The 24,868-nt window shown below is 43.5% G+C and overlaps 1 protein-coding gene across 3 annotated transcripts in view; it reads left to right on the top strand.

Moving 5' to 3' along the window:
* Positions 1–24,868, top strand: part of LOC141079413 (transient receptor potential cation channel subfamily V member 1-like) — a 182,384-nt gene that overhangs the window by 144,542 nt on the left and 12,974 nt on the right. For all 3 annotated transcript variants that reach the window (XM_073565334.1, XM_073565332.1, XM_073565324.1), the window contains exons 7-13: positions 3,556–3,732; positions 5,216–5,374; positions 8,030–8,125; positions 9,271–9,341; positions 11,486–11,651; positions 13,956–14,022; positions 19,606–19,907. In XM_073565334.1, coding sequence (XP_073421435.1) covers positions 3,556–3,732; positions 5,216–5,374; positions 8,030–8,125; positions 9,271–9,341; positions 11,486–11,651; positions 13,956–14,022; positions 19,606–19,907 — 1,038 coding nt within the window. The remainder of the gene's footprint in view (positions 1–3,555; positions 3,733–5,215; positions 5,375–8,029; positions 8,126–9,270; positions 9,342–11,485; positions 11,652–13,955; positions 14,023–19,605; positions 19,908–24,868) is intronic.

The raw sequence follows: 24,868 nt of genomic DNA, 5'->3' as shown, positions 1-24,868 counted from the left end.
TTGAACTGAGTTTCAACCATTTACTCAGGTGTTTTTAACTGGTTTGTTTCACTGCTTTTAATTAAGGGTCATTTGAATATGTTTCACAAAGGAGGATATATTGCCAGTGTTGGAGCTCAGTTTGAATAGGACCGTGAAGAAGGCACATAGTGCTGAAACATGTAGTCCCTTGCTGGAATGTTACCAATTGTTTGGAGTTCCTCATCTATGTTTTATATGAATTGATGGATAAATAAAGAAGAAGATTTTATTAATTCTGGTGAACTTTCATCTTTTTGCTGGATCCCAATTCTCTTATATTTCTATTTGTTGGGGCACACTACCTGCCTGGATCCGTGCAGAATATAAGGTGAACACCGACTATTGCATTAAGAGGAACTCCTTTATGGTGAGCTGGCTATATGTTTTTTACATTGTTTGAATATATATATATATCTCTTTTAAATTTTAAAAATTACAAGAAGAAAAATGAGCCTGTGCAAAAGCTTGGGCACCCTACATTGTTCGTACCTAGTAGTACCCCCTTTTGAATGTATGACAGCTTGTAAACACTTTTTGTAGCCAGACAGGAGTCTTTCAATTCCTGTTGGAATGATTTTCATCCATTCTTCCCTGGGAAATTCTTCCAGTTCTGTGAGATTCCCGGGCCGTTTTACATGCACTACTGTTTTGAAGTCTAACGACAGATCTTAAATGCTGTACAAATCAGGGAAGTGTGAGGGCCATTGTAAAACTTTCAGCTTGCGCTTTTTGAGATCGTCTATTGTGGATTTTGACGTGTGTTTAAAATCATTATCAATTTATAGAAACCATTCTCTTTTCAACTTCAGCTTTTTTACTAATGGTGTTATGCTTGCATCAAGAATTTGTTGAAATTAAATTTAATCCATTCTTCCATCTACCCGTGAAATGTTCCTCTTGCAATTTGCTGCAACACAGCTTCGAAGCGTGATTGATCCACCCCCATGTTTCATGATTGGCAAGATGTTCTTTTCCTGAAATTCTGTGTCCCATTTTTGTCCACCCGTACTCTTGATCATTGTGGCCAAAGAGTTCCATTGTAACCAGATTTGTCCACAGAACTTTTTTCCAAAATGCCTCAGGCTTGTTTAGATGTTCTTTTGCATACTCCTGACTCTGAATTTGATGGTGAGAATGCAGGAGAGGTTTTCTTCCACTGAGTCTTCCATGAAGGCCATATTCGTGTAGATGTCTCTGAACAGTAGAACAATGTACCACAACTCCAGAATTTGCTAAACCTTTCTGAAGGTCTTTTACAGTAAATCAAGGGTTCTGATTTGTCTCTCTACCAATCCTACGAGCAGCACTGAAATTTTGCTTGGTCTTCCAGACTTTATCTTGATCTTCTTTGTTCCTGTTAAGTCCCATTTCTTAATTACATTTTGAACTGAGGAATGGACACCAAGAAAACCCTTTGCTATCTTCTTATAGCCTTCTCCTACTTTGTGAAACTGCCACCATTTTCATTTTCAGATTGCTAGGCAGCTCCTTAGACAAACAGGGAAATTCTTATCATCTCTTTTTTCCTAACGATGGTAGGGTACAAGCCATAATCCTAACAGGCTAATTACATTGCATTGGCCCATTTTGCTTTTTTGCCTAAAAAAACAAAGCAAATGTGTTCACTTTGCAGTAAGTAATAAAAAAACCTTAGAACATTCTCTCTCCCTCATTATTCTGGCATTTGGCAAATATTAATAATTATGGTAATCCTAATTGACCTAAAACGGGAAAGGTTAATTCTGATTTCTTGTCAGATATTGAGAAAAACATGCAGATGTGTACTTTATATAGTGTACGTAAACTTCTAGTGTCCCCAATCCAGTTATACATAGACCCCTATCACCATCCATCCTGGTATGCATGGCCCCCTTATCCCTATCCTGGTACATAGTGTCCCCTCATCCCTATCCTGGCATGCATGGCACCCTCATCCCCATTCTGGTATGCATGGCCCCCTCATCCCTATCCTGGTATGAATGTCCCCAATCCCCATCCTGGTATACATTGCCCCCTCATCCCTATCCTAGTGTACATGGCCCACTCATCCCTATCCTGGTATATCCTGGTATGCATGGCCTCCTCATCTCTATCTTGGTATGCATGGGCCCCTCATCCCCATCCTCGTATGCATGGCCCCCTCATCCCCAGTCTGATATGCATGTCCCCCTCATCCCCAGCCTGGTATGCATGGCCCTATCATCTCCAGCCTGGCCCCTTCATTCCCCATTCTGGTATGCATGTTCCCCATATCCCTATCCTGGTATGCATGCCCTCCCCTTCCCCATCCTGGTATGAATGGCCCCCTTCCCCATCCTGGGATGCATGGCCCCCATCAAAAAACATAAAAAAATAAACCATTCTATTTACCTTCCCTGTGCTCCCTTGCAGCATCCTGTTCTGATGCTAGCAGCTGATTTCAACTTGCAAGCAGCGCATGACAGTAATGTCATGTGCTGCCTACAAGCCAAGGACAGCTGCTGGAATATTCACTGCTCCCCATGCCCAAAACTTTAGGAGTGGAAAGCAATGAATATTTATTTCACTTTAACAGCTGGCACAGAGTTAGTCGCAGCGGCAGGCTTCCTGCTACTGGGCGATCATCTGTGCCCGCTAGTAAACGGAATGAATATTCACTGCTCTCCACTCCCATGGGCGTGTTAAGCAGTGAATATTAATTCCCTTTAGTAGTGGGCACACGTGATTGCAGAAATTGGGACTGCAGTTAACACTGCCTACTATTAAAGTGAAATGAATATTCACTGCTCTCCACGCCCATAGCAGTAGACAGCAGTGAATATTCATTCCATTTTGTAGCGGGCACACGTGATCTTGCAGCAGCAGGAAGCCTGCAGCTGCGGTTACTGTGCCCGGTATTAAACTGAAATGAATATTCACTGCTCTCCACCCCTATAGTCCCTCCCATCTCTCAGTGCCAGCTTCAGTGCACAGAGGTAGGAGGGACTATGGGCATGGGGAGCAGTGAATATTAATTTCTCTTTTGCAGCGGCCACAGGCTTCAGCCACAGCAGCCGGCTCCTGTCTCTTGTCATCCGCTGCTGCTGCTCTGATGGCACCAGGCAGGCCTCCCTGACTCACAGGCCCCATAGCAACTGCATGGTGTGCCACTGTTAGCGTCATGCCACTGGATGGGGGCCCTTGGGGCAGTGGGAGCCCTAGGCAGTTGCCTAGTTGGCCTGCTCCTAACACCAGCCCTGTATGCCAGCAGATGCAAGTGCCTGGGCCCACCGGAGAATTCTCCGGTGGGCCAGTCTGACCCTGGATACAATAACATGCAGTTTACCCATCTTCTCCTCCACAGATACAAAACCGGATAATAAAACTTTTCATCCTGTACCCAGTCTTATGAGTGCTGACCCCCAATCATGGGCTCTTCTTTGACATATGATGATTACAGAATACAAACAACTTCTGTAAACTCTAAAGCATATGCAATGTGACCTTGAGCGTTACTGACTATTTTAATATGGCTTCATGGTTGTCATTTACAACTTCTATTTTTCTAATTTTTAGTTGCTAAAGCACATAATTCGGAGAGAAATTCAGGAGCCAGAGTATAAACACTTGTCTCGGAAATTCACCGAATGGACGTATGGCCCAGTTCACACTTCCTTGTATGACATCTCATCTGTGGATACATATGAGCCAGACTCTGTTTTGGAAACCATTGTATTTAGGAGTCAGGCCTATGTGAGTATTGGTTTAATTCAACAGTCTTTAAATAACCGCCAAGAGCAAGCGACACTACTCTGTCCTCCTTCTCCTGGACCTGTCAGCTGCCTTTGACACAGTGGACCATTCCCTATTATTACAGACCCTCTCATCCCTCGGCATCATAGACTTGGCCCTATCCTGGATCTCATCATACCTAACAGACCGGACATTCAGCGTCTCCCACTCACACACCACCTCCTCACCTCGCCCCCTATCTGTCGGAGTCCCACAAGGTTCAGTCCTTGGGCCCCTGCTGTTCTCTATTTACACCTTTGGCCTGGGACAGCTCATAGAATCTCATGGCTTTCAGTATCATCTCTACGCTGATGACACACAGATCTACATCTCTGGACCAGATATCACCTCCCTACTAACCAGAATCCCTCAATGTCTGTCCACTATTTCATCCTTCTTCTCCGCTAGATTTCTGAAACTCAACATGGACAAAACAGAATTCATCATCTTTCCCCCATCTCACGTGGCCCCCCCCTACGAACCTATCAATTACAGTAAATGACTGCCCACTCTCCCCAGTCCCACATGCTCGCTGTCTCGGAGTAATCCTTGACGCTGATCTCTCCTTCAAACCACATATCCAAGCCCTTTCCACTTCCTGCCGACTTCAACTCAAAAATATTTCACGAATCCGTTCATTCCTCACCCAAGAATCTGCAAAAACCCTAGTCCATGCCCTCATCATCTCTCGCCTTGACTACTGCAACCTCCTGCTCTGTGGCCTCCCCTCAAACACTCTCGCACCCCTCCAATCTATTCTAAACTCTGCTGCCCGACTAATCCACCTGTCCCCCCGCTATTCCCCAGCTTCTCCCCTCTGTCAATCCCTTCACTGGCTCCCAATTGCCCAGAGACTCAATTACAAAACCCTAACCATGACATACAAAGCCATCCACAACCTGTCTCCTCCATACATCTGTGACCTCATCTCCCGGTACTTTCCCGCACGCAACCTCCGATCCTCACAAGATCTCCTTCTCTACTCCCCTCTTATCTCCTCTTCCCACAATCGCATACAAGATTTCTCTCGCGCATCACCCCTACTCTGGAACTCTCTACCACAACATATCAGACTCTCACCTACCATTGAAACCTTCAAAAAGAGCCTGAAGACCCACCTCTTCCGACAAGCCTACAACCTGCAGTAACCACCGATCGACCAAACCGCTGCACCACCAGCTCTACCCTCGCCTACTGTATTATCACCCATCCCTTGTAGATTGTGAGCCCTCGCGGGCAGGGTCCTCTCTCCTCCTGTACCAGTTATGACTTGTATTGTTTAAGATTATTGTACTTGTTTTTATGTATACCCCTCCTTACATGTAAAGCGCCATGGAATAAATGGCGCTATAACAATAAATAATAATAATAATAATAATAATAAATTGCAAACATCAAGTTGCACCACGATCTAACATACAAATCTATGTTATCCTTTCTTTAGAACCGGCACAAGATGATAGTTCTGGAACCCTTAAACCATTTGCTTCAGGAAAAGTGGGACTCATTTGCTGGGAAGATATTTTATCTAAAATTCATCTTGTACATTTTATATATGAGTATATTTACAGCCACAGCTTACCACAGGCCTCTGGAAGGACAGGTATGAAGATATAATCTATTTATATAATTGCCTTGTAATGTTTTCATTTCCTGTTCTGTCCAGATGTCACCATATCCCAGAATTCCAAGCGTAGGAAGTTCACCGATCGCCATATTGGGACACCCAAGTGATGGGTACCTCAATATAGAAACTGCTGCTGCTATCAACCTGTTGCGTGGTACCACCAGCGGAACGCCGTCGCACCACACACACACGCTGTACGCACCACACACACAAACACACTCACACACATGGAGCGCCCAGCCAGGGCAGTGGGAATACTCGGTACTGGGCCACTTTCTTAAAGAGAGTGTCACAGCGGCGAAGACCCGGTCTGTGGCCCTGTGCGTCCAATAAAAGGGGAATATTTACAGGGGATGAAAGATAAAGAGTTTTTGGTAAAAAGTTTGTGACGCCAGATGTGGTATCTGGTCAGAGGCGACCAGTGCTGCGGTGCAGATCCTCTGGGACTGATGGTGTGATGCAGCAGAGTTGAAGTAGCTCTCCACAGGCAGAGCTGAGTCCCAGGGCACATAGAAGATGTTGAGAGATGGTGATGATGAAGTGTGGAGCAAGAGATGTAGCAGTGCTGAGTTGGTGACACAGGGAGAAGGCAGAGACACAGCTGAATGCAGTTCCAAATTTTTACTCACAGCTTTAGTGCGCACATGTGCCCGCTTGGTACTACATCCTCCGGGTGAGGGATCCAGCCCACTTCCAGATAGATAGAGTACACCTTTTCCAGAACTCCCTGTCAGTATGTGCCTTCCCTGGCCGTCTCCACAGTGCTGCTTTCCACTTTCCTTCTCTTCCAGCACCTCACAGTCAGTGTCCCAGGCCAGCTGCCATGGGTCCTGTTGGATAATGGACCCAAAACGTTTCCTTGATCCTATCTGGCTGCCATTCTGAAGAAGATAACTGTGGCTAGTGACTGTGGTCCCTAAAGTTACCACGGCTGCCGGCTTGCTAGCGGAATCCTGATGTCCATTCCTTTAGGCTAGGGGCCGAGAGCCTTCTGCGACCTGGATTTCCCCCACCTGACGTCAGTCAGCGTGGAACGAGCCCCACGGAGAGCACTCTCTCCACCCGTGCCTCTGGGAATCCCTTTCCCACTTCAGGGAGCTTCCTTCAATCACCGTCCTTCCCAGCAGCTCCTGCTGACAGGGATCCTATATGATGGACTACTTGCTAGAGATAGGAAACACATATTTCGACGTCGCCTTGCTACACTCATCAGGAGAACTATACAGAAGGGAGTTGTGTCAATGATTGTGTCACCTGTAAAAAAAAATATCTATACATTATATTCAAGATATTAAAGTGCCGTCAAACTTACAAGGAGCGGGTAAGGGGTGCAGTACAATCAAATCAAATCATATAAAAACGATAGAAGAAAAATATATTTGATTTAATATACATGTACTTCACATATAAAGACAACTAGACAAGACTCACACATAAAGGGTTGGGGAAGGGAAGATACAGTTCCCGAAAGAGGCAAGAGGAAGTAAAAAAAACCTAACCGTTTCTCTGAGCCCAGTAATAATCCCAGGGGCCCAAACAGAGTCAAATCCATCCAACCTCACTTCCAACAAAGCTGTCATATACTGTACTCCATCCTACAAATGTCAGTTATTCTATTCTGTAAGTGCTGATGAGAAGGAGGAGAGGTCTGCTTCCAGTGAAGAGCTATCAGACACCTTGCGCCCTTTAGGAGACAAATTTAGCAAACATGTAACTGGATCAAGATCCATTTCTACGTAGAGAACCCAGCTAATTAAGACTCTCACCTCATTCCATAATCCCGTGATCCCTGCACTGTGATGAGGCTGCAGTGGACATCACATCACGTAGGCAATTATATGGGTAAGCTGGCCTTATATTTGGTCATCTATATCTATAGCCTAACCTGTGCTTTACTCTATAGTCCACATATTGCTAACTGATAGGGTGTGAGCACTATTGGTTATCTTGATATTGGCATATGTGCAATAGACTACTTAGGTTACAACAGGTCACATTAGAGATGTAATATTGGGTTATAGCTGTTATAATTGATTCGCACCAGAGCACTTTATACTATCTCTAAATATGGTACACAGCTTCCCATGACCCTGTTTACATTATGTGGTGTGATCACGTCCTTTACACCTGAGCCTTTTGCTGTTTTTGTGACTTGTACTGTCTACATTTTTAGTGATATATTTTATGCCTTACAATTTAATAAATTTGTTTAATAATTCCTTTTTTGGACTACAACTCCATGATTTTTGTAGGATCTTCTTGTTGGAATGAGTGGTGGAACCAGGAGCCAATGGCTCTACATTATACTATGCCAAAGTTGTCAATAGTAAAAATATTTTAAGGATGTGGATGCCATTAAAATTGATGCAGACACCAGCTGCGGTCTTTTGGACCAGCCCATCTGGCATTTCCCAGAATCACCAGATGGACAGTCCAGCCCTGACCTGTTCCAACTAGGTTTGAACAAAACAGGAAAAGTTACAAATTAATCGCTAGAGGAAAAATTACGAAAAAAATGTTTTTGTCTTCTTTGGTTAATCAAGGAGTTAAGGATTTAATTGTTTATGCTTTTTTATCATCTTTTGATGAATTAATGATTATGACAGATAACATGTGACATTTCTATTCCAGCCTCCCTTTCCACTGAAAGGGACAGCCAAGGACAATATACGTGTAGTTGGAGAAGTGATCATCATGTTTGGAGCAATTTACATCTTCATTTGCCAGGTAAAGAGGGATCTCACTAGTTTCAGGTTAAACATTTATAATATACATTAAAGTGGATATTCATGAAATGACTTATTCCAGGAAAGCGAATATGCATTTTTTTTGCACAATCTTATTTCCTTAACAAGTGGAAGAAAATGTTACTTATATACCAGTAGAATGAGCAGAGCCTAAAAGAGGAGACGTATGACTGGAAGATTTGTACTTCTCCTCTTTTGAATCTATTGTATTGTATGACCACAAATATATATTCTTCAGGGGACCTAAGGTCTAGAGGAAAAAAATTGCCCCCATCTTTTACAGTGCTCACATAAAGAATGAATTAGAAATTATGAAGTCATTATTAAAGTTAATTTGCATCCCAAAGTTACCAACATTTTTGTTGCCAACTTAGTCTCACCCCAGGTCTTCTCCGAAACCACTCAAAAATGCACATTTGTTGACGGGCTTCTACAAGCCATGATCACTAGCTGCGTGCAACCACCACTATAGAAAGCTAAATGCATGCAATCTCAACTGGGAGTTAAAATAAGATTAATTTATTTAATACCAACATATTCTGAAGCACCTTACAATTTAGAGTGTAGGTGTTGTGCTCAAAAGATTACATACCTCGGCAGAATTTTTGCTTTTTTGGCCTTTTTTCAGAGAAAATGAGTGATAACAACAAAACTAATCCTGCCTATCGTGGACCCCGTCTGTGGGCAGGTCTTTCCTTTATTTCTCTGGCTTATAGCACCAAGATAAGACTGCCTACAGTCCCGCACCGGAGCACATGCATATCATTAGCTGGAAACTTCTAACACTGATTACACAAGAACCACATGATGGATTTCTTCTCCCCAGGTATCATTTTAATCAGTAAAACAGCTCCAACCTGACAGTGTCTGTAGTTTACTTAGCAAAATCCTGGTGACAGGTTCACTTTAAAAACACAGTGGAATTTTAGTAGCAAATAAATTGGAAAGTTGCTTGTTTTAAATGGTATGGAGGGAGTCATTCTTAAAATGAGGAGACTGTCAAGATGCAGAAAGGTATTCTGCTGCAGAAGAGTGACAGCAGCAAACAATACAAATTCAATGGATATTTTTGTTTTAAGTTACCTGAATAACTTACAGAATATTTTCCGTTTTGTTTCCATACAGATCATTTACTTTTGGAAGAGACGACCTTCATTACAAATATTAATGATTGACGGATACTTTGAAGTCCTATTGTAAGTTTAGTCAATCTTGTAAGAGAAAACACAGTGGTGTTGCTATGAAGGAGGGGTGTGCAGAGGGTGTCTAGAGGAAATTATTCTGATGGCCGACCACCAGTCTATGCAGAAAACGTGCCAGGCCACTATTGATGAGTGAACGTGCTCGGATAATGTGTTATCTAAGCATGCTCGGATGCTAACTGAGTGTCTTTGGTGTTGTCGAAAAACATATTTGAGTCCCCGCAGCTGCATGTGTAAGGGGAGGCCAAAACTGTAGTCATGGCCAGAGACACTGGAGCAACTGTGTCCTGACCTTCCCTCACAGAAAATTGCAATCTACTGCTCAGTGTACCTGCATCTCCAGGTTCAGGTCCCCCTGGCCACTTCCCAGGCGGCAACGGCCCTTCTTCCAGGCGACCCCCAGTAATAGAGACACAGTCCAGAATAACTTGAACGTTTTCTTAGAACTTCACACATTATATCCACAGTTGGCACATCATGGAATTCACATTCAGCTTTACTGGCTTCCTCAGCTTTCCCTACTTCGCTGACGCTTCTGTGCGGCACACATCCGGACCGGACCGTCTTAGACTGCTTCCCAGCTTTTTCCTGGCCTAACCTCGCCATGATGACAATTCCTTCTGCCTGTTTCGCCTCAGACTTGAAATCATCCGCCACCCGGTTTTGTTGCCTCTGGAAAAGCATCTGGCCCGTCTGTACCGTTCCCTGTGAAGCTTCAACTCCCTTCTGCTGTTCCTCACTCCAACCGACTCACGCTCTGAGTGCATCCACCCAGTCTATGAGTCACCACATCTTCCTTCTGCTGTACTGGCCCACTGCAATGATGCCCAGTGGCTGTGGATAATGTGGGCTGCCACCGCTTAATGTTATGTGGCTGCCAAGCCGTCGTGAGCCTATAGCCCATGTGGACCCTTCGGGCACCCTGGCCCTGTCTGACTAACTTCCCTTCTGCTCTAACCTTAACTCTCGGCAGTCCCTCCTACACTTAACCCTGTACTATCTACTAACTGTTCTGTACTAGAGTGCCCCCCCTCTAGTGTCCAACGAGGAGCACTATGCTTTCTCTATACTGTACACAAAATATTGTGAACATTATCACATTATATACAATAAAGAACATGGAGACAAAGCAATGGTAATACCCAGAAGGGGTAGCAGTACCATATCATACATGAGGTAGTACATATAACATGTAGCAATACCAGTCAGCAAAAAGGCATAAATACAACAATGAACATTATTAACTTAACCCATTTGTACATGTCTCGTGGCTGTTTGACAGCAACAACACATGCAGGGATTGCTTGTTTGTTAGGTAATGCAAGATTCCACATCTGGGCAGGAAAAGCAAAAATTGCATCTATAGAATGGGAGGAATAGAACTAAGCAACAGCATGTGTGAAAAGACTTGGGTATACTAATAGATAACAGACTGCACATGAGTCAACAGCCTGATGCAGCAGCTAAAAAGGCAAACGCAATTCTAGTATATATTAAGGAAAGCATAGAGTCTAGATCACGTGAAGTAATTATCCCCCTCTACTCCTCCTTGGTCAGGCCTCATCTGGAATACTGTGTCCAGTTCTGGGCACCACATTTTAAAAAAGACATTGAAAAACTGGAGAAAATTCAGAGAGCTACCAGGATGGTGAACGGACTGCAAAGCATTTCCTATGTGGAACAATTAAAGGATCTGGGAATGTTTAGCTTGCAAAAAGAAAGCTAAGAGGAGACTTAATAACTGTCTACAAATATCTGAAGGGATGTCACAGTGTAGAGGGATCATCCTTATTCTCATTTGCACAAGGAAAGACTTTTAGCAATGGGATGAATCTGAAAGGGAGAAGATACAGATTAGATATTAGAAAAAACTTTTTGACAGTTAGAGTGATCAATGAGTGCAACAGGCTGCAATGAGAGCTGGTGAGTTCTTCAATGGAAGTCTTCAAACAGAGGCTCGACAGACTTCTGTGTGAGATGGTTTAATGAATCCTGCATTGAGCAGGTGGTTGGACACGATGACCCTGGAGGTCCCTTCCAAATCTAACATTGTATGATTCTATAATAGATATTTGTAGTGAAATTGCCATTTTGTCATAAGATCAATTAAACCATAAATGTATTAACTCTTTTAACAGTTTTCTCCAAGCCACCCTTCTTCTGTTGAGCGGTATCGTCTACCTGGCAGGAAATGAAGTCTATGTGGCCCTAATGGTGTTTGCCTTGGTGATTGGCTGGGTGGATATGTTATATTACACCCGCGGCTTCCAGCAGACTGGAATTTACAGCGTGATGATCCAGAAGGTCAGATTGTCTGCTATTTTCACACTTTTTAGTTTGTTGTATAATACTATTAGTAATAATCCAGTATTTATCATTAATCCAATGTCACTTAATCCAAACAGTAAAGAGATGGGGAGAGGGATTATCAAAATTAGTGCATAGGAAAAGTGCACTAATTTTGATAAATTTCCTCCACTATTATCTTCACACCTTGCACATACTGAACATGTCCATTAGATTCTTTTTTTAAAATACATAGTCCAAATTGAAGAAGTTTTACCACTGTGATAGCTCCTGGTGCCTATTAGGGCTTGTTAACATCACAATATTATCCGTGCAGAGACGCTCAGATTGTAAAATTTGTCATTTTTTCTTACATCACATCAACTTCAAGAACTGTCTTCTAATACAGTCATGGCTGAAACTGATAGCACCCTTGAAATTGTTCCACAAAATGAAGTACCGTATTTCTCCCAGAAAATTATTGCAATTACACATGTTTTGTTATACACATGTTTATTTCCTTTGTGTGTATTGGAACAACACAAAAAAAACAGAGGTAAAAAAGGAAAATTGGACATAATTTAACACAAACTTTAAAAATGGGACCGGACAAAATTGCTGGCACCTTTCCAAAATTGTGAGTAAACAACTTTGTTTCAAGCAAGTGATGCTCATTCAAACTCACCTGCAGCAAGTAACAGGTGTGGGTAACATGAAAATCACACCTGAAACCAGAGAAAAAGGGGAAAAGTTGACTCGATCTTTGAATTGTGTGTCTAAGTATGGAGAACAGAAAGAGAAGAATAAACCTGTCTGAGGACTTGAGAAAAAAAATTGTTGAACAATAACAACAATCTCCCAGGTTTCAAGTCTCCAGAAATCTTAATGTTCCTTTGTCCACAGTGAGCAACATAATCAAGAAATTTACAACCCATGACACTGTAGATAATCTCCCTGGACATGGATGGCATAAAAAATTTGCTGAAAGGTTGCAACACAGGATAGTCCGGATGGTGGATAAGCAACCCCAATCAAGTTCCAAAAATATTCAAGCTGTTCTGCAGGCTCAGGATCCATCATTGTCATTGCAATCTACCCGTCCACATTTAAATTAAATGAAATTCTATGGCAGTAGACCCAGGAGGACCCCGCTGCTGACATAGAAACATAAAAAGGGTAGACTGCAGTTTGCCAAAATGTACATGAGTATGCCAAAATTCCTCTGAGAAAGTGTCCTGTAGACAGATGAGACCAAGATAGATGTTATTGGTAAAGCGCATCATTCTACTGTTTACCGAAAGCAAAGTGATGGATACACACAGAAAAGAACACAATACCTATAGTCAAATTTGGTGGAGGTTCTAAGATGTTTTGAGGTTGTTTTGCTGCGTCTTGCACTGGGTACCTTGACTGTGTGCAAGGTATCATGAAATCTGAAGACTACCAAAGGATTGTGGGTCACAATGTAGTGCCCAGTGTCATAAAGCTGGGTTTGCGTCCTAGGTCATGGGACTTCCAGCAGGACAAGCACCCTAAACAGACTTCAAGAAGCATCCAAGAATGAATGGAAACAATGTTCTAGAGAGTTCTGAAGTGGCCAGCAATAAGTCCAGATCTAAATCCCATTGAACGCCTGTGGAGAGATCTTAAAACTGCTGTTGGTAGAAGGTGCCCTTCAAATATAAGAGACCTGGAGCAGTTATTTTTTCCAAAGGGTATGCAACCAAATATTAAGTTGTGGGTGCAAATAACTGTTCAGCCCTTTTTTGCAGTTTGTTTTGTGATATTATGTCCAACTTACCTTTTGTTTTTAATTTTTTTGTGTTGTTCCAATACACACAAAGGAAATAAACGTGTATCACAAAACATGGGTAACTGAAATCATTTTCTGGGAGAAATACTTAATTTTCTGGAACCATTTCTGACAACACTTTCGGCCATGACTGTATTCCACTCTTTGACAGCAGCCATTCTAATGAGATTTTCAATACGTCCAGATGGGAGGGTATAGTATAGCCATTCGACCACATAGCCAACTCAGCATTGTGCAAAAACTTTGTGACTTTTCTAGTTGTTGTACACCAGTTTTCTGGCAGAAAAAAACCCAAACACTTTGATGAATCGCCTCAATAATGGACGAAAATCTACAATGAATCCACTGACTCTGCATAAACATATGCATGTAACGCATGTATCTATTTATCCCCAACTTTGGCAGAGACTTATGCCAAATGCTAATTTTTTATTAATTTACCATGCATCACACAAATGCTGGGGAAAGTATTGTACAACCGGAATTAATCAGTCACATTTTTCTTTCAGACGATTCTGCGTGACATGCTTCGCTTCCTGCTTGTCTACGTAGTCTTCCTTTTTGGTTTTGCAGCAGGTAATAGAATTAGTGGGTGGCGGGGCGTACACAGTTTCTCCATGCAGGCAAAACTCTCTTTATTCTCTGTAAAAAATACTGTTTGTAGAAGTATAAATTCAAATAGGATAAGGGAAGTGATCAGATACTGAACTGTTAACAATCTTCGATTAAAAAGCAGCGTCCATTGAATTTTTTTAGAACCTGTGCAATACTTTTATATATTGCATGTATTTCACTTATACAGCCAGCAGGTGGCACCCTTGCTGTTTTGCAGTTTTTGGTAGGTCATCTATTTGGGAATAAATTACATAAAGATGCTTTCTGCTTCTATTGTTTTGGATATTTGCATCCAGGCAAAAAGAAAAAAAAAAGCAACCCAAAAACTATAACCATATTACCTACTTTTTTTTTTTAATACATTAATTGTATATGACCATTGTACTGTATATTGACACCATTAGTCATCGGTATGATTTGTGCACTATATGGTGCACCATCAGAGATGGGCCATCATCACAACTGCTATCCATCTTTAAGCCGTAGCATTAGTCATTTACATCACTGTAATTATTTAACCCCTTTCCCGCTGCAGCCAATACGTTGTTGCACTTTTGTTTTTTCCTCCACTTATCCAAGAGTCATAGCATTTTACTTTTTGTTCTTGATATGTCCGTATGAGGGCTTGTTTTTTCTGGGATGAGTTGTACTTTTGAATGAGACCATTCATTTTGCTGTACAATGTATTAGAGAAAAAAAAAAAAAAAATTCCAAATGCATTGCAATAGTAAAAAGAACGCAATCCCGCCATCACTTCTTGGATTTTGCTTTTATGATGTTATGACGTAAAATAAAAATTAGCCAGTAAACAACTTCTCCAAATTACTATCCTAGGGTTGGAACTTGCTTTTTTCCATGACAAACTGTAGTTTTATTGATAGAATTTTGGCACATACGATGTTTTGATTCCTTTTTATTGCACTTTTTGGTAGAGGCATGGCTACTGAAAAAATAGCAGATCTGGTATTTCAATTTTTTTTCGATGCGCCATTTACTATATGGGTTAAATAATTTAATACTTTGATAGGCCAGAGTTTTGTAGATGCGGCAAAACCAACAATTCTCCTTTTTTTATGTCTTTACTTTTAAAGTGAGGTGGTTCAAACTTTACATTTTATATTATAGCATTTAACTTCTTTTTTATTTCAGTTTATTTTTTGTATTTTTTAGTTCCTTTATAGGAATTGTATCTATAATCTGCTGATCAGCTATTCTATATAATGCAATACCACATTATTGCAGTATATAGGAAAAATTGATCTCTCCCATGAAACCCACCAATGCTCCGCAGGAGTACCAAGATGGTGGTCATATGAGCCTTCAGCAGGCCCCTGGCTATGATGTCAATCCATCTGCACTTCGGATTCACATTGCGGGGGATAGCCAGTGGGCGTCCATGTGGATGCTCATGTAAGATCACACTCCTTAAAAACCACTGAGAGATATTGACCGTGCAATGTAAGAGATTTAGCAGCTGCGATCGGAACTAGCTCTGGACGCTTCTGTTAAAGGTGGATGCCACCTCTACAACAAAGCCAGCACCTTCCATGTGTGGAGCAGGCACAGCTCCTGATCCCGCTCCATTCACCTGCACCCAACATAAGATATACCATTATGTCCTACTAACTGAAGAGCCCGGCGCTGCCCGGGCATAGTAACTAACTACAGTAATAACAAATTATAATGATTATATCTTTATATATATATATATATATATATATATATATATATATATAAAGCTGAGTGTAGAGCCCCGCCCAGGGGCGTAACTAGAACTGATTGGGCCCCATAGCAAACTTTTAAACGGGGCCCCCCTCGAAGACACACCCCCTCAAAGACACACCCCTCCAGGAACTACATTTCCCAGAGGTCCATGCGGCAGGCAGCTCTGCAGAAAGCTAATAGACAGCGAGGGCTCAGGGAAGGGGCGGGACTAAACTAGTCTGAAGCAATACACTCTGACTGGCTGCAGGCAGGGAGGCGGGCCCAATATGTGCTTCGCTCCGCACAGCAGGCACAGAAATGCAGCGTAGGCTGCAAAATCATAGTGTACATTTTTTTCCGCCGGGGCCCCGGATCCCCTACACCAGTGGTCCCCAACCTTCGTTGCACCAGGGACCGGCTTCAAGCAATAGCATTCTTCCATGGCCCGGCAGGGCGGGGATGGAGGTGTGACAGGGGCGGGGCTTTGGTCATAAGGGGGCAGGGCTACGGACACGGTTGTAGTTTAGCAGTGCATACTTATCATTTAATTATTACATTTATAATGTGACTCAACTCACCATAGGTTTTGAATGAGTGGGAGCACCTGGCTTGTTTGTTTCTCTGTTTCAGTGGGAGCACTGGGCTACTTCTACTGATGACCGTCACTGCTAATGATGATTGGAACCTACAAGGAAATGGAGCATTGAGCACTTAAGAAAAATTGTACTGGAGTTCTGTACATGCCGATTATTTTCTAATCATCAGAAAATGTATGTGTGGTTCCCCCCGTCCTGTCCAGCTCTGTGTGGCTCCCTGTTGTATGCATGGCTCCCCTGTCCCATCCTTGTATACATGGCTCTGCTCCCACTCTCCCATCCTGTATACATGGCTCTGCTCCCATCCTTGTATACATGGCTCCGCTCCCACTCTCCCTCCCTTGTATATATGGCTCCGCTCCCACTCTCCCTCCCTTGTATATATGGCTCCGCTCCCACTCTCCCTCCCTTGTATATATGGCTCCGCTCCCACTCTCCCTCCCTTGTATATATGGCTCCGCTCCCACTCTCCCTCCCTTGTATATATGGCTCCGCTCCCACTCTCCCTCCCTTGTATATATGGCTCCGCTCCCACTCTCCCTCCCTTGTATATATGGCTCCGCTCCCACTCTCCCGCCCTTGTATATATGGCTCCGCTCCCACTCTCCCTCCCTTGTATATATGGCTCCGCTCCCACTCTCCCTCCCTTGTATATATGGCTCCGCTCCCACTCTCCCTCCCTTGTATATATGGCTCTGCTTCCACTCTCCCGGCCTCCCTTGTATATATAGATAAGAATAACACGTCACTCCTTGTTTTTTTTTTAAAGGTGCTCAGATAAGGGTTACCAATCCCTTATAATAAATATAAAAAATAATCTGGCACTCAAATGATTGCTACAGCGAAAGAATTTTTTATTTCTCACAATCCAAAATATAACGTTTCGGTCTATTCAGCGACCTTCATCAGACAGTTTATGCTAATGTGAGTGAGCCCCATAGACATAAAAAGCTGGAGCATCAGTGAAGAATCATGTGAAGGAAACCCTGAAACCCTCAGAGGGCACATTTCTCACCGGCTCCTACCGCTACCATACAGCGCTCCGTTTTCAGGGTTTCCTTCACATGATTCTTCACTGATGCTCCAGCTTTTTATGTCTATGGGGCTCACTCACATTAGCATAAACTGTCTGATGAAGGTCGCTGAATAGACCGAAACGTTATATTTTGGATTGTGAGAAATAAAAAATTATTTCGCTGTAGCAATCATTTGAGTGCCAGATTATTTTTTATATCCCTTGTATATATAGCTCCACTCCCACTCTCCCTCCCTTGTATATATGGCTCCTCTCGGCTCCCCCATCCTCCCCCATCATACTTACCCTCACGTCGCTGAATTTCCCTCCCTGCATCTCGCGGCGCTTCAGCTTCTTCCTGTGTGGAGCGGTCTCGTGCTACCGCTCATTAAGGTGCATGAATATGGATGCCACGCCTATGGGAGAGGAATGGCGTCTATATTCATGACCTTAAATGAGCGGTACACTTGACAGCTCAGCGCTGGAATCTGGATGAAGCCGCCGCGCCGACAGGGACCGCTATGCAGGGTGAGTATCAGCTGCTACACAGCCACCGGCTCCCCTTGTGTCCGCGGACCGGCAAGAGCACTGCAATGGCCCGGTGCTGGGCCGCGGACCGGTGGTTGGGGTAATTAAATTGTACTACCGGGTAGCGCCGATCAGAGTCGAGGACCCTGGCGGCGGGCCCCTATATAGGTCGGGCCCCAAAGCAACCGCTTCGGCTGCTACCCCGGTAGTTACGCCCCTGGCCCCGCCCACTTCGCATAGCCACATTCACTATAATATCCCACATCATCCCGTCAGCCAGAGCTACCGGACTACTACCCGTAATATCCCACATCGTCCCGTCAGCCAGAGCCACCGGACTACTAATATCCCACATCATCCCATCATTGCCACCGGACTACTACCCCTGATATCCCACATCATCCCGTAAGCCAGAGCTACCGGACAACTACCACTAATATCCCACATCATCCCGTCACAGCCTCAGGACTACTACCCCTAATATCCCACATCATCTCGTCAGCCAGAGCCACCGGACTACTACCTCTAATATCCCACATCATCCCTTCAGCCAGAGCCACCGAACTACTACCCCTAATATCCCACATCATCCCATCAGCCAGAGCCACCGGACTACTCCCCCCTAATATCCCACATCATCCCGTCAGCCAGAGCCACCGGACTACTACCCCTAATATCCCACATCATCCCGTCAGCCTGGGGTTAGAACCAGAGTGCTGAGTGGAACGGTCCTAACTTCCATACCAGGGATCCCTTTAAGAGAGGCCTGGGGTGAGAATCAGAGCGCTGAGGGATTTACCCTAACTTCCATACCGGAGATCCCTTTAAGAGAGGCCAGGGGTCAGTACCAAAGCGCAGAGTGGATATGCCCTGACTTCCATACTGGGAATCCCTTTAAGAGAGCCTGGGATCAGAACCAGAGCGCTGAGTGTATTTGCCCTGACTTGCATACAGGAGATCCCTTTAAGAGAGCCTAGGGTCAGTACCAGAGCATTTGAAGGCAATTGCCCTGACTTCCATACCGGAGATCCCTTTAAGAAAGGCCTGGGGTCAGTACCAAAGTGCAGAGTGGATTTGCCGTAACTTCCATACCAATGATCCCCGAGACCCTGGGGTCAGAACCACAGAGCTGAGTGGAACGGTCCTAACTTCCATACCGGGGATTCCCTTTAAGAGAGGCCTGGGGTCAAAGCCAAAGTGCTCTGTGCTCCTTTCTGTGGGGCAGACAATGTCTGGGAGCTTATGTTCCCAGGGATGCTAGATTTATCCCAACCAGTCAGTGTCTGCTGAGGTGTTGTCAAGTGGGAAAACTTGCTCATAGCAACCAATCACAGCTCAGCTTCTTTTAACCAGCTCTGGTGAAATGAGAGATGCTTAGTGATTGGTTGCAAGGAAAACTGTTGCTCATAGCAACCAATCACAGCTCAGCTTCTTTTGAACATCTCTGGTGAAATGAAAGATGCTTCGTGATTGGTTGGTGATACTGATACGTACATTCAGTTTTATATATGTAGATGTTGGAACGTGGCTACAGACATGGAGCTGAGCTGGTAACAGTATCCTCAAAATGCAAACTAAAAGCAGACTGATAAAGAGCTGCTGCCATAATCCATATAAATGGAGACAATGAGTGACATTTTTTCTGATGGCTCTGTCATAATGTAAAAACAAAGCCGTTAATGACTGTCTTCTCCATCTCAGCTTTAGTAACACTTATTGGTGAAGCACCACAAGAGGCCGCAAACAGCACTGCACCTGGGGAAAAGGAAGAAGCGAGCTCATACTCCAACCTTTACATCTCCTGCTTGGAATTGTTCAAGTTTACCATTGGTATGGGAGATCTGCAGTTTGACGAGAATCTGAAGTTCAAGCATTTCTTCATGTTCCTGCTCATCCTGTATGTGGTCCTCACGTACGTTCTCCTCCTTAACATGCTCATTGCCTTAATGAGTGAAACTGTCAACAGAGTGTCTAGTGAGAGCAAGAGCATTTGGAAACTCCAGGTGGGTTGAACATTTTTTACTACCTTATTCTTGTAACATTGCCCGTGCCTTAAAGGGAATCTGTCACCAGGTTTCATTAGCCCATGCAAGAGCAGCATGATATAGGGGCAGAAACACTGATTCCAGTGATATATCACTTACTAGGCTGCTGGCTGCAGTTTTGATACATTTTCTTTGCTGCACATCTCCTAGTTCTCTAAATGCTGAGCTCTGCATAACCCCGCCTATGCCACTGATTGGCAGTTCTCCGTGTACAATGCATAGGCAGAAATCAATGGTGGGGCGGGGCTATAGAGAAATCATGACTATGGAGGACTATATAGCAGCAGGTTTACTGGTTCTCTTGTGATAATTTCCTGCTGTTAAAACTATAATTTTATCAAAACTACTGCAAGCAGCCCAGTAAGTGACACATCACTGGTATCAGGGTCTCTGTCTCTATATTATGCTCTGCTCAGGTTAGGTGACGTGGTAATGACAAATAACCTTTAAGCACATAACATTCATCACTCCATCCTGTTTGCAACTAGGGGCCACTAGTACGCCTATTGGTTTGTAAAATTGATTTTTCTAGTAGAAAGGAAAGAAATGATTTGATGCTAATTAAATTGTGTTGAATTTACACAGAGAATTGCCCATAATTCCTTGCAGCCATCATGTCACAATATATAGCACAGCCAATCAGGAGGGACTATCATAGCCTGTATAAAAGCAGAAGCAGGAAATGCAGCTGCCATTTTGTGGCGAATCTGGATAGTGAGTGATAAAGAGAGAAGGCCATTAAACACTGAATAAACTGTATTAATAGTGTGTGTGACAGCACAGTAGTGTCATACACATCTTTTGTGGAGGTTTGGAAGCTTCATCGCAAATCAAATTTTCTGGTAAAATTTGATGAATTTGAATTCCAGAACATTCACTGATCTTTCTAGAGTCAGACTGAAGTTTTTTTGGACCCGTCGTAGAAGATACAGGAGTCAGGCTGTATACACCTGCATTTTTAAGATTCTGAATAAGATGGCGACAAAAGTAGACTGGAGGCTCTTATACACATTTGAACCTGCTCATCTCAACTCTCCTATTCACCATTTGTTCTCCAAGGAGAATGAAGTAAGCAGCAGTTTACTGCACTCTCTCCATTGAAGGCACATACATGCTTGGCCAAACTGTGCGTCCATATGTAAGAGGAAGTCAGCCAGGAGGTCTGACCGATATCTAAGGTGTATGGGCATCTGCCATCTGTCTATAGTGAAGGTGCACTGTTACAATGGTTGTGATGGGAAGCAGGGGTCACTGTTTGATTGATAGCAGGCAGAAGCCTGAAGGAGACAGAACATTCTGACACGTGCCACCCGTGCCTACGGCCAATGATTTGTCAGAATTTATTCACTCTAGTGACATTTTAGGAACAATGTTTTAGCATAAATAGGAAAATCCAAATGACATAACTTAGTATGTGATAAATGAAGAACTCAATGGTGAGCCACAATTGTCTTACAGGTGAACAGCCTGTTTGGAAACCACACAGCAGTGTCAGAGAGTAGATGCATACCACAGTGAGAGGAAGGCTAGCTGTGACAGATCCTGAAAAAGCAAAGCCAGACATAACGGCACAAGTTCTGTACATTTATGGAGCGATTGAGGTGATACGGTTACAGTATGTTGGTGGATGACAGGCAAGAGTCTGCTAGGAAAATTATTGTAAATTTATTCTAACTTTTCTAAGAAAGTTTTCCATAATAAGCAAAGAAAAACTAATATTTTTTCATCAGGATATAATGAAGAGTCCCAAAAGTCCCCTAAAATCCACTATAGAGAACAAAGGATGATCACAGATGAAAACATGGACCCTCTCAAAAGCAGCTTTGTCCCATCACATTCCTTACCACTGACGAGAGGTGGTCTCGGTGTCCCCATGCCATTTTCCTTACTCAAGTATAGCTTCAACTTTATTATGTTAAAAGGGCTGTCCGGCCTTAGGCTGCAAGTCTTCAGTTATGCTATGTGACTGCAGACTTGGGAATCCTCACATCACAAGACACGAGCATTCTATGGTGTCGGTGCTGGGAACGGATAGCACATGTCCGAAAGTGTGTGATTTGCATACATGTGGTCATGTGCCAACTAGATAGGTGCCGGACACAGTCTAGAAATATTGTGGCTGGAAGCATGCAAATTACATAATTGCGGTCACATGACAATCTTCTCCCGGCACCAGAGAATCCTCACATTGTGCAGTGCGCGCAATGTGAGTATTCGCAAGTCTGCAGTCATATTGAGCGACTGCAGACATTTAGCCTAAGACTGGATAACCCCTTTAATCTGTGGAGTCCATATCCCTATGCCTGTTGTTACCATCCCCAAGGGCTCCCTCCTTATGTCCCAGGGTCCTTTGATGGAGAATACACTTCTTATCAGTATTGTATGAGTAACAGTATTATAAGCTTACAATCTGAAAGCTCAGAAAGTCACGGACTTTATTGGACTCCTTTGGTCTCTCAGTTTTACAAATAAGTTGATAATTCTGTTCAGTAATATGGAATTTCGGTTACATCATTTATTGTAACTGCGAGAAAGAAAAACAGAACAAAGTTAATTTTAGGTCCGGCCAGACAGTCGCGCGTCCCACAGATTAGTCTCATCCTTCTCCATTCACAGTAATATGACTCAGTTAGCGAACAGCAGATTTCACATGTTGTTGCTGTCACGCTAGAAAAAAGACACAGAAGTGAATCAGACGAAGTTTTATTATAGGAGATGGGACCACTATATGTGACCACTGGAAAGGCCTGATGAGTAAGTGATCTGTGTGCGCGAGGAACATTTCCATGTACAAACATTCACAATAAAGTCAATTTTTAGTCTTTGTTTCAAGTCCCCTATCCTGCAGTCTCAGAAGAGTTGAACATGAAATCGTGGAGTGCTGTCACTCTCATGCTCCATCTACAATATCTGAATTCACATTGTAAATGAGGACATTAAAGACACTTTCCAGTAACAACTTTTTCCTTTCCTCTGCCTCCCACTCAGTTAATATAATACATTTTAGTTTTATTCACCCCCCTCCCCAGGTCCAGCATTTGTCCTGCCGCTGTATCTGTCTTCGTGGATTGACTGCAGTGGTGACTTCACAACTACAGTGCACATGCTCACTGCAGAAAATCACTGGGATTGGTGGCAAAGGTCACCTGCTTCATAGTAATGATGTTGCTGCTGCAGCCAGTCAACCAGGACAAGACTGGGGTAGCATCAGAGGCACAGCCCGAGACCTGGGGACAGTAACTCGTCCTAATTAATTTAAATGGAATCTGTCAGCAGGATTTCACCAACACATTTATATGTACAAGTAGCTCTTTCAAAGATAAGTCCAGCAATACCTTTACATGGCCAGTCTGATCCTCCATTACTGCAAAATCGGCATTTTAATTGATATGCAAATACAGCTGAATATGGAGATCTTAAGCCTCTGTCACGCTAAAGGCCCCGTTACACGCGATGATATTGTGAACGATATCATTGCAACGTCACCAGTTTGGTGACGTTGCAGCGATGTCGGAACAACATCGTTGCATATGACACGTAGCAACGATCAGTTGGCTGATCGTTAGTCATTGCCTAATGGTCTGGGCCATAAATCTATTCTTGGTCTCCCGCTGGGCAGCACACATCGCTGCGGGTGACAGCGAGAGACCAACGATCAGCGAGCTCCCAGCGCCATACAGCAGACGCTGGGAGCTGGTATCCAGGGTAAACAGCAGGTAACTAAGTGCCGCGCGGCTCTTAGTTACCTGCTATTTACCCTGAATACCTGCATGCTCGCTGGTCCTGATCGCTGGTGAGTCTGCCTATGTGACAGCTCACCAGCGATCAGCTAACTATGTCCCAGCGATCCCATCCACGTCGGATCGTTGGTGGGATCGCTGGGACATTGATGCGTGTAACGGGGCCTTAAGGGCAGAGACACACTGGCAAATTTTTCGTCCGAGAATCGCATCTTAAAACTCACACTGGCTGTCGGCTCTCCTGACCTGAGCTTGACAGCTGCATAGTAATCCATCACGCTGTCATGCTCAGGTCAGGAGAGGTGCCGGCCAGTCCGTGCTATGCGATGTGATTATCGCATGAAAAATTCGGCAGTGTGACTCCAGCCTAACTCTATTTTTGGTGCTTGGCGAATGTCCTCTATGCTGTGTGACTTCAAGGAAAGGATCCATCAGTCATGCCGGAGGAGGCGGCACTGGGCAGGGACTGGAGCTGGAGTAATAGAGGCTCCAGACCTACAAGCAGCTCTTCAGCCTCATTTGAATATTAAGTAAAGCAGTGATTTCTCAGTAATGGAGCAACAGAAAGGTCATGTAAATGTATTGATGAACTTGTCTTTGAAAAGCTACATGCGCATATAAATAGTTTTGGGGGTGAAATCCTGCTGAGAAATTCCCTTTAACCTAGCAGATGCTGAAGGGGATGGAAAAGTCCTAAAATCCCTTGAATTATTTCCTTTTAAATAGCAAAGACTTGCATGATGCTTCCATAATTTATTCTAAAATAAAGAATTACATCAAGTTGCACCCTACTCTATGGAGTTATTGTCCCTTCTTAGCGGGGTCTTGACCACTGATATTTGAGGAGTTTTTTGGTTGGGTCCTCACAATTTACAACACAGACCTGCCTTATCCGCTCATCTATCTGTTCTTGGTTCTATAGAGAAAGTAAAAAAAAAAAATAAATTTGACCTTTCATCTCACTATGTGCAATGAAGCTGGGGGTACGTTCCCTAGAGGGGATGAGGGAGCTGTCAGGCTTCTGTTAATGGGATGTTAAACTTTGCTTTAAGAGTAACATGACCTGTCATCAGATTTCTGACACCTTCTTGGTTGTCTGACACTTTCATCAAACTGCAACTACACATCGTAAACTTTTCATACATTTTATGTCTCAGTTTCAATATTAGTCTTAAGGAA

This window comes from Dendrobates tinctorius, unplaced genomic scaffold (assembly GCF_039654945.1).
Source record: "Dendrobates tinctorius isolate UK_male_01 unplaced genomic scaffold, ASM3965494v1 ptg000016l, whole genome shotgun sequence".
Lineage (NCBI taxonomy): Eukaryota > Metazoa > Chordata > Amphibia > Anura > Dendrobatidae > Dendrobates > Dendrobates tinctorius.
Note: the sequence above shows the minus strand (reverse complement) of the source record. Positions and strands in the feature narration are given on the sequence as shown.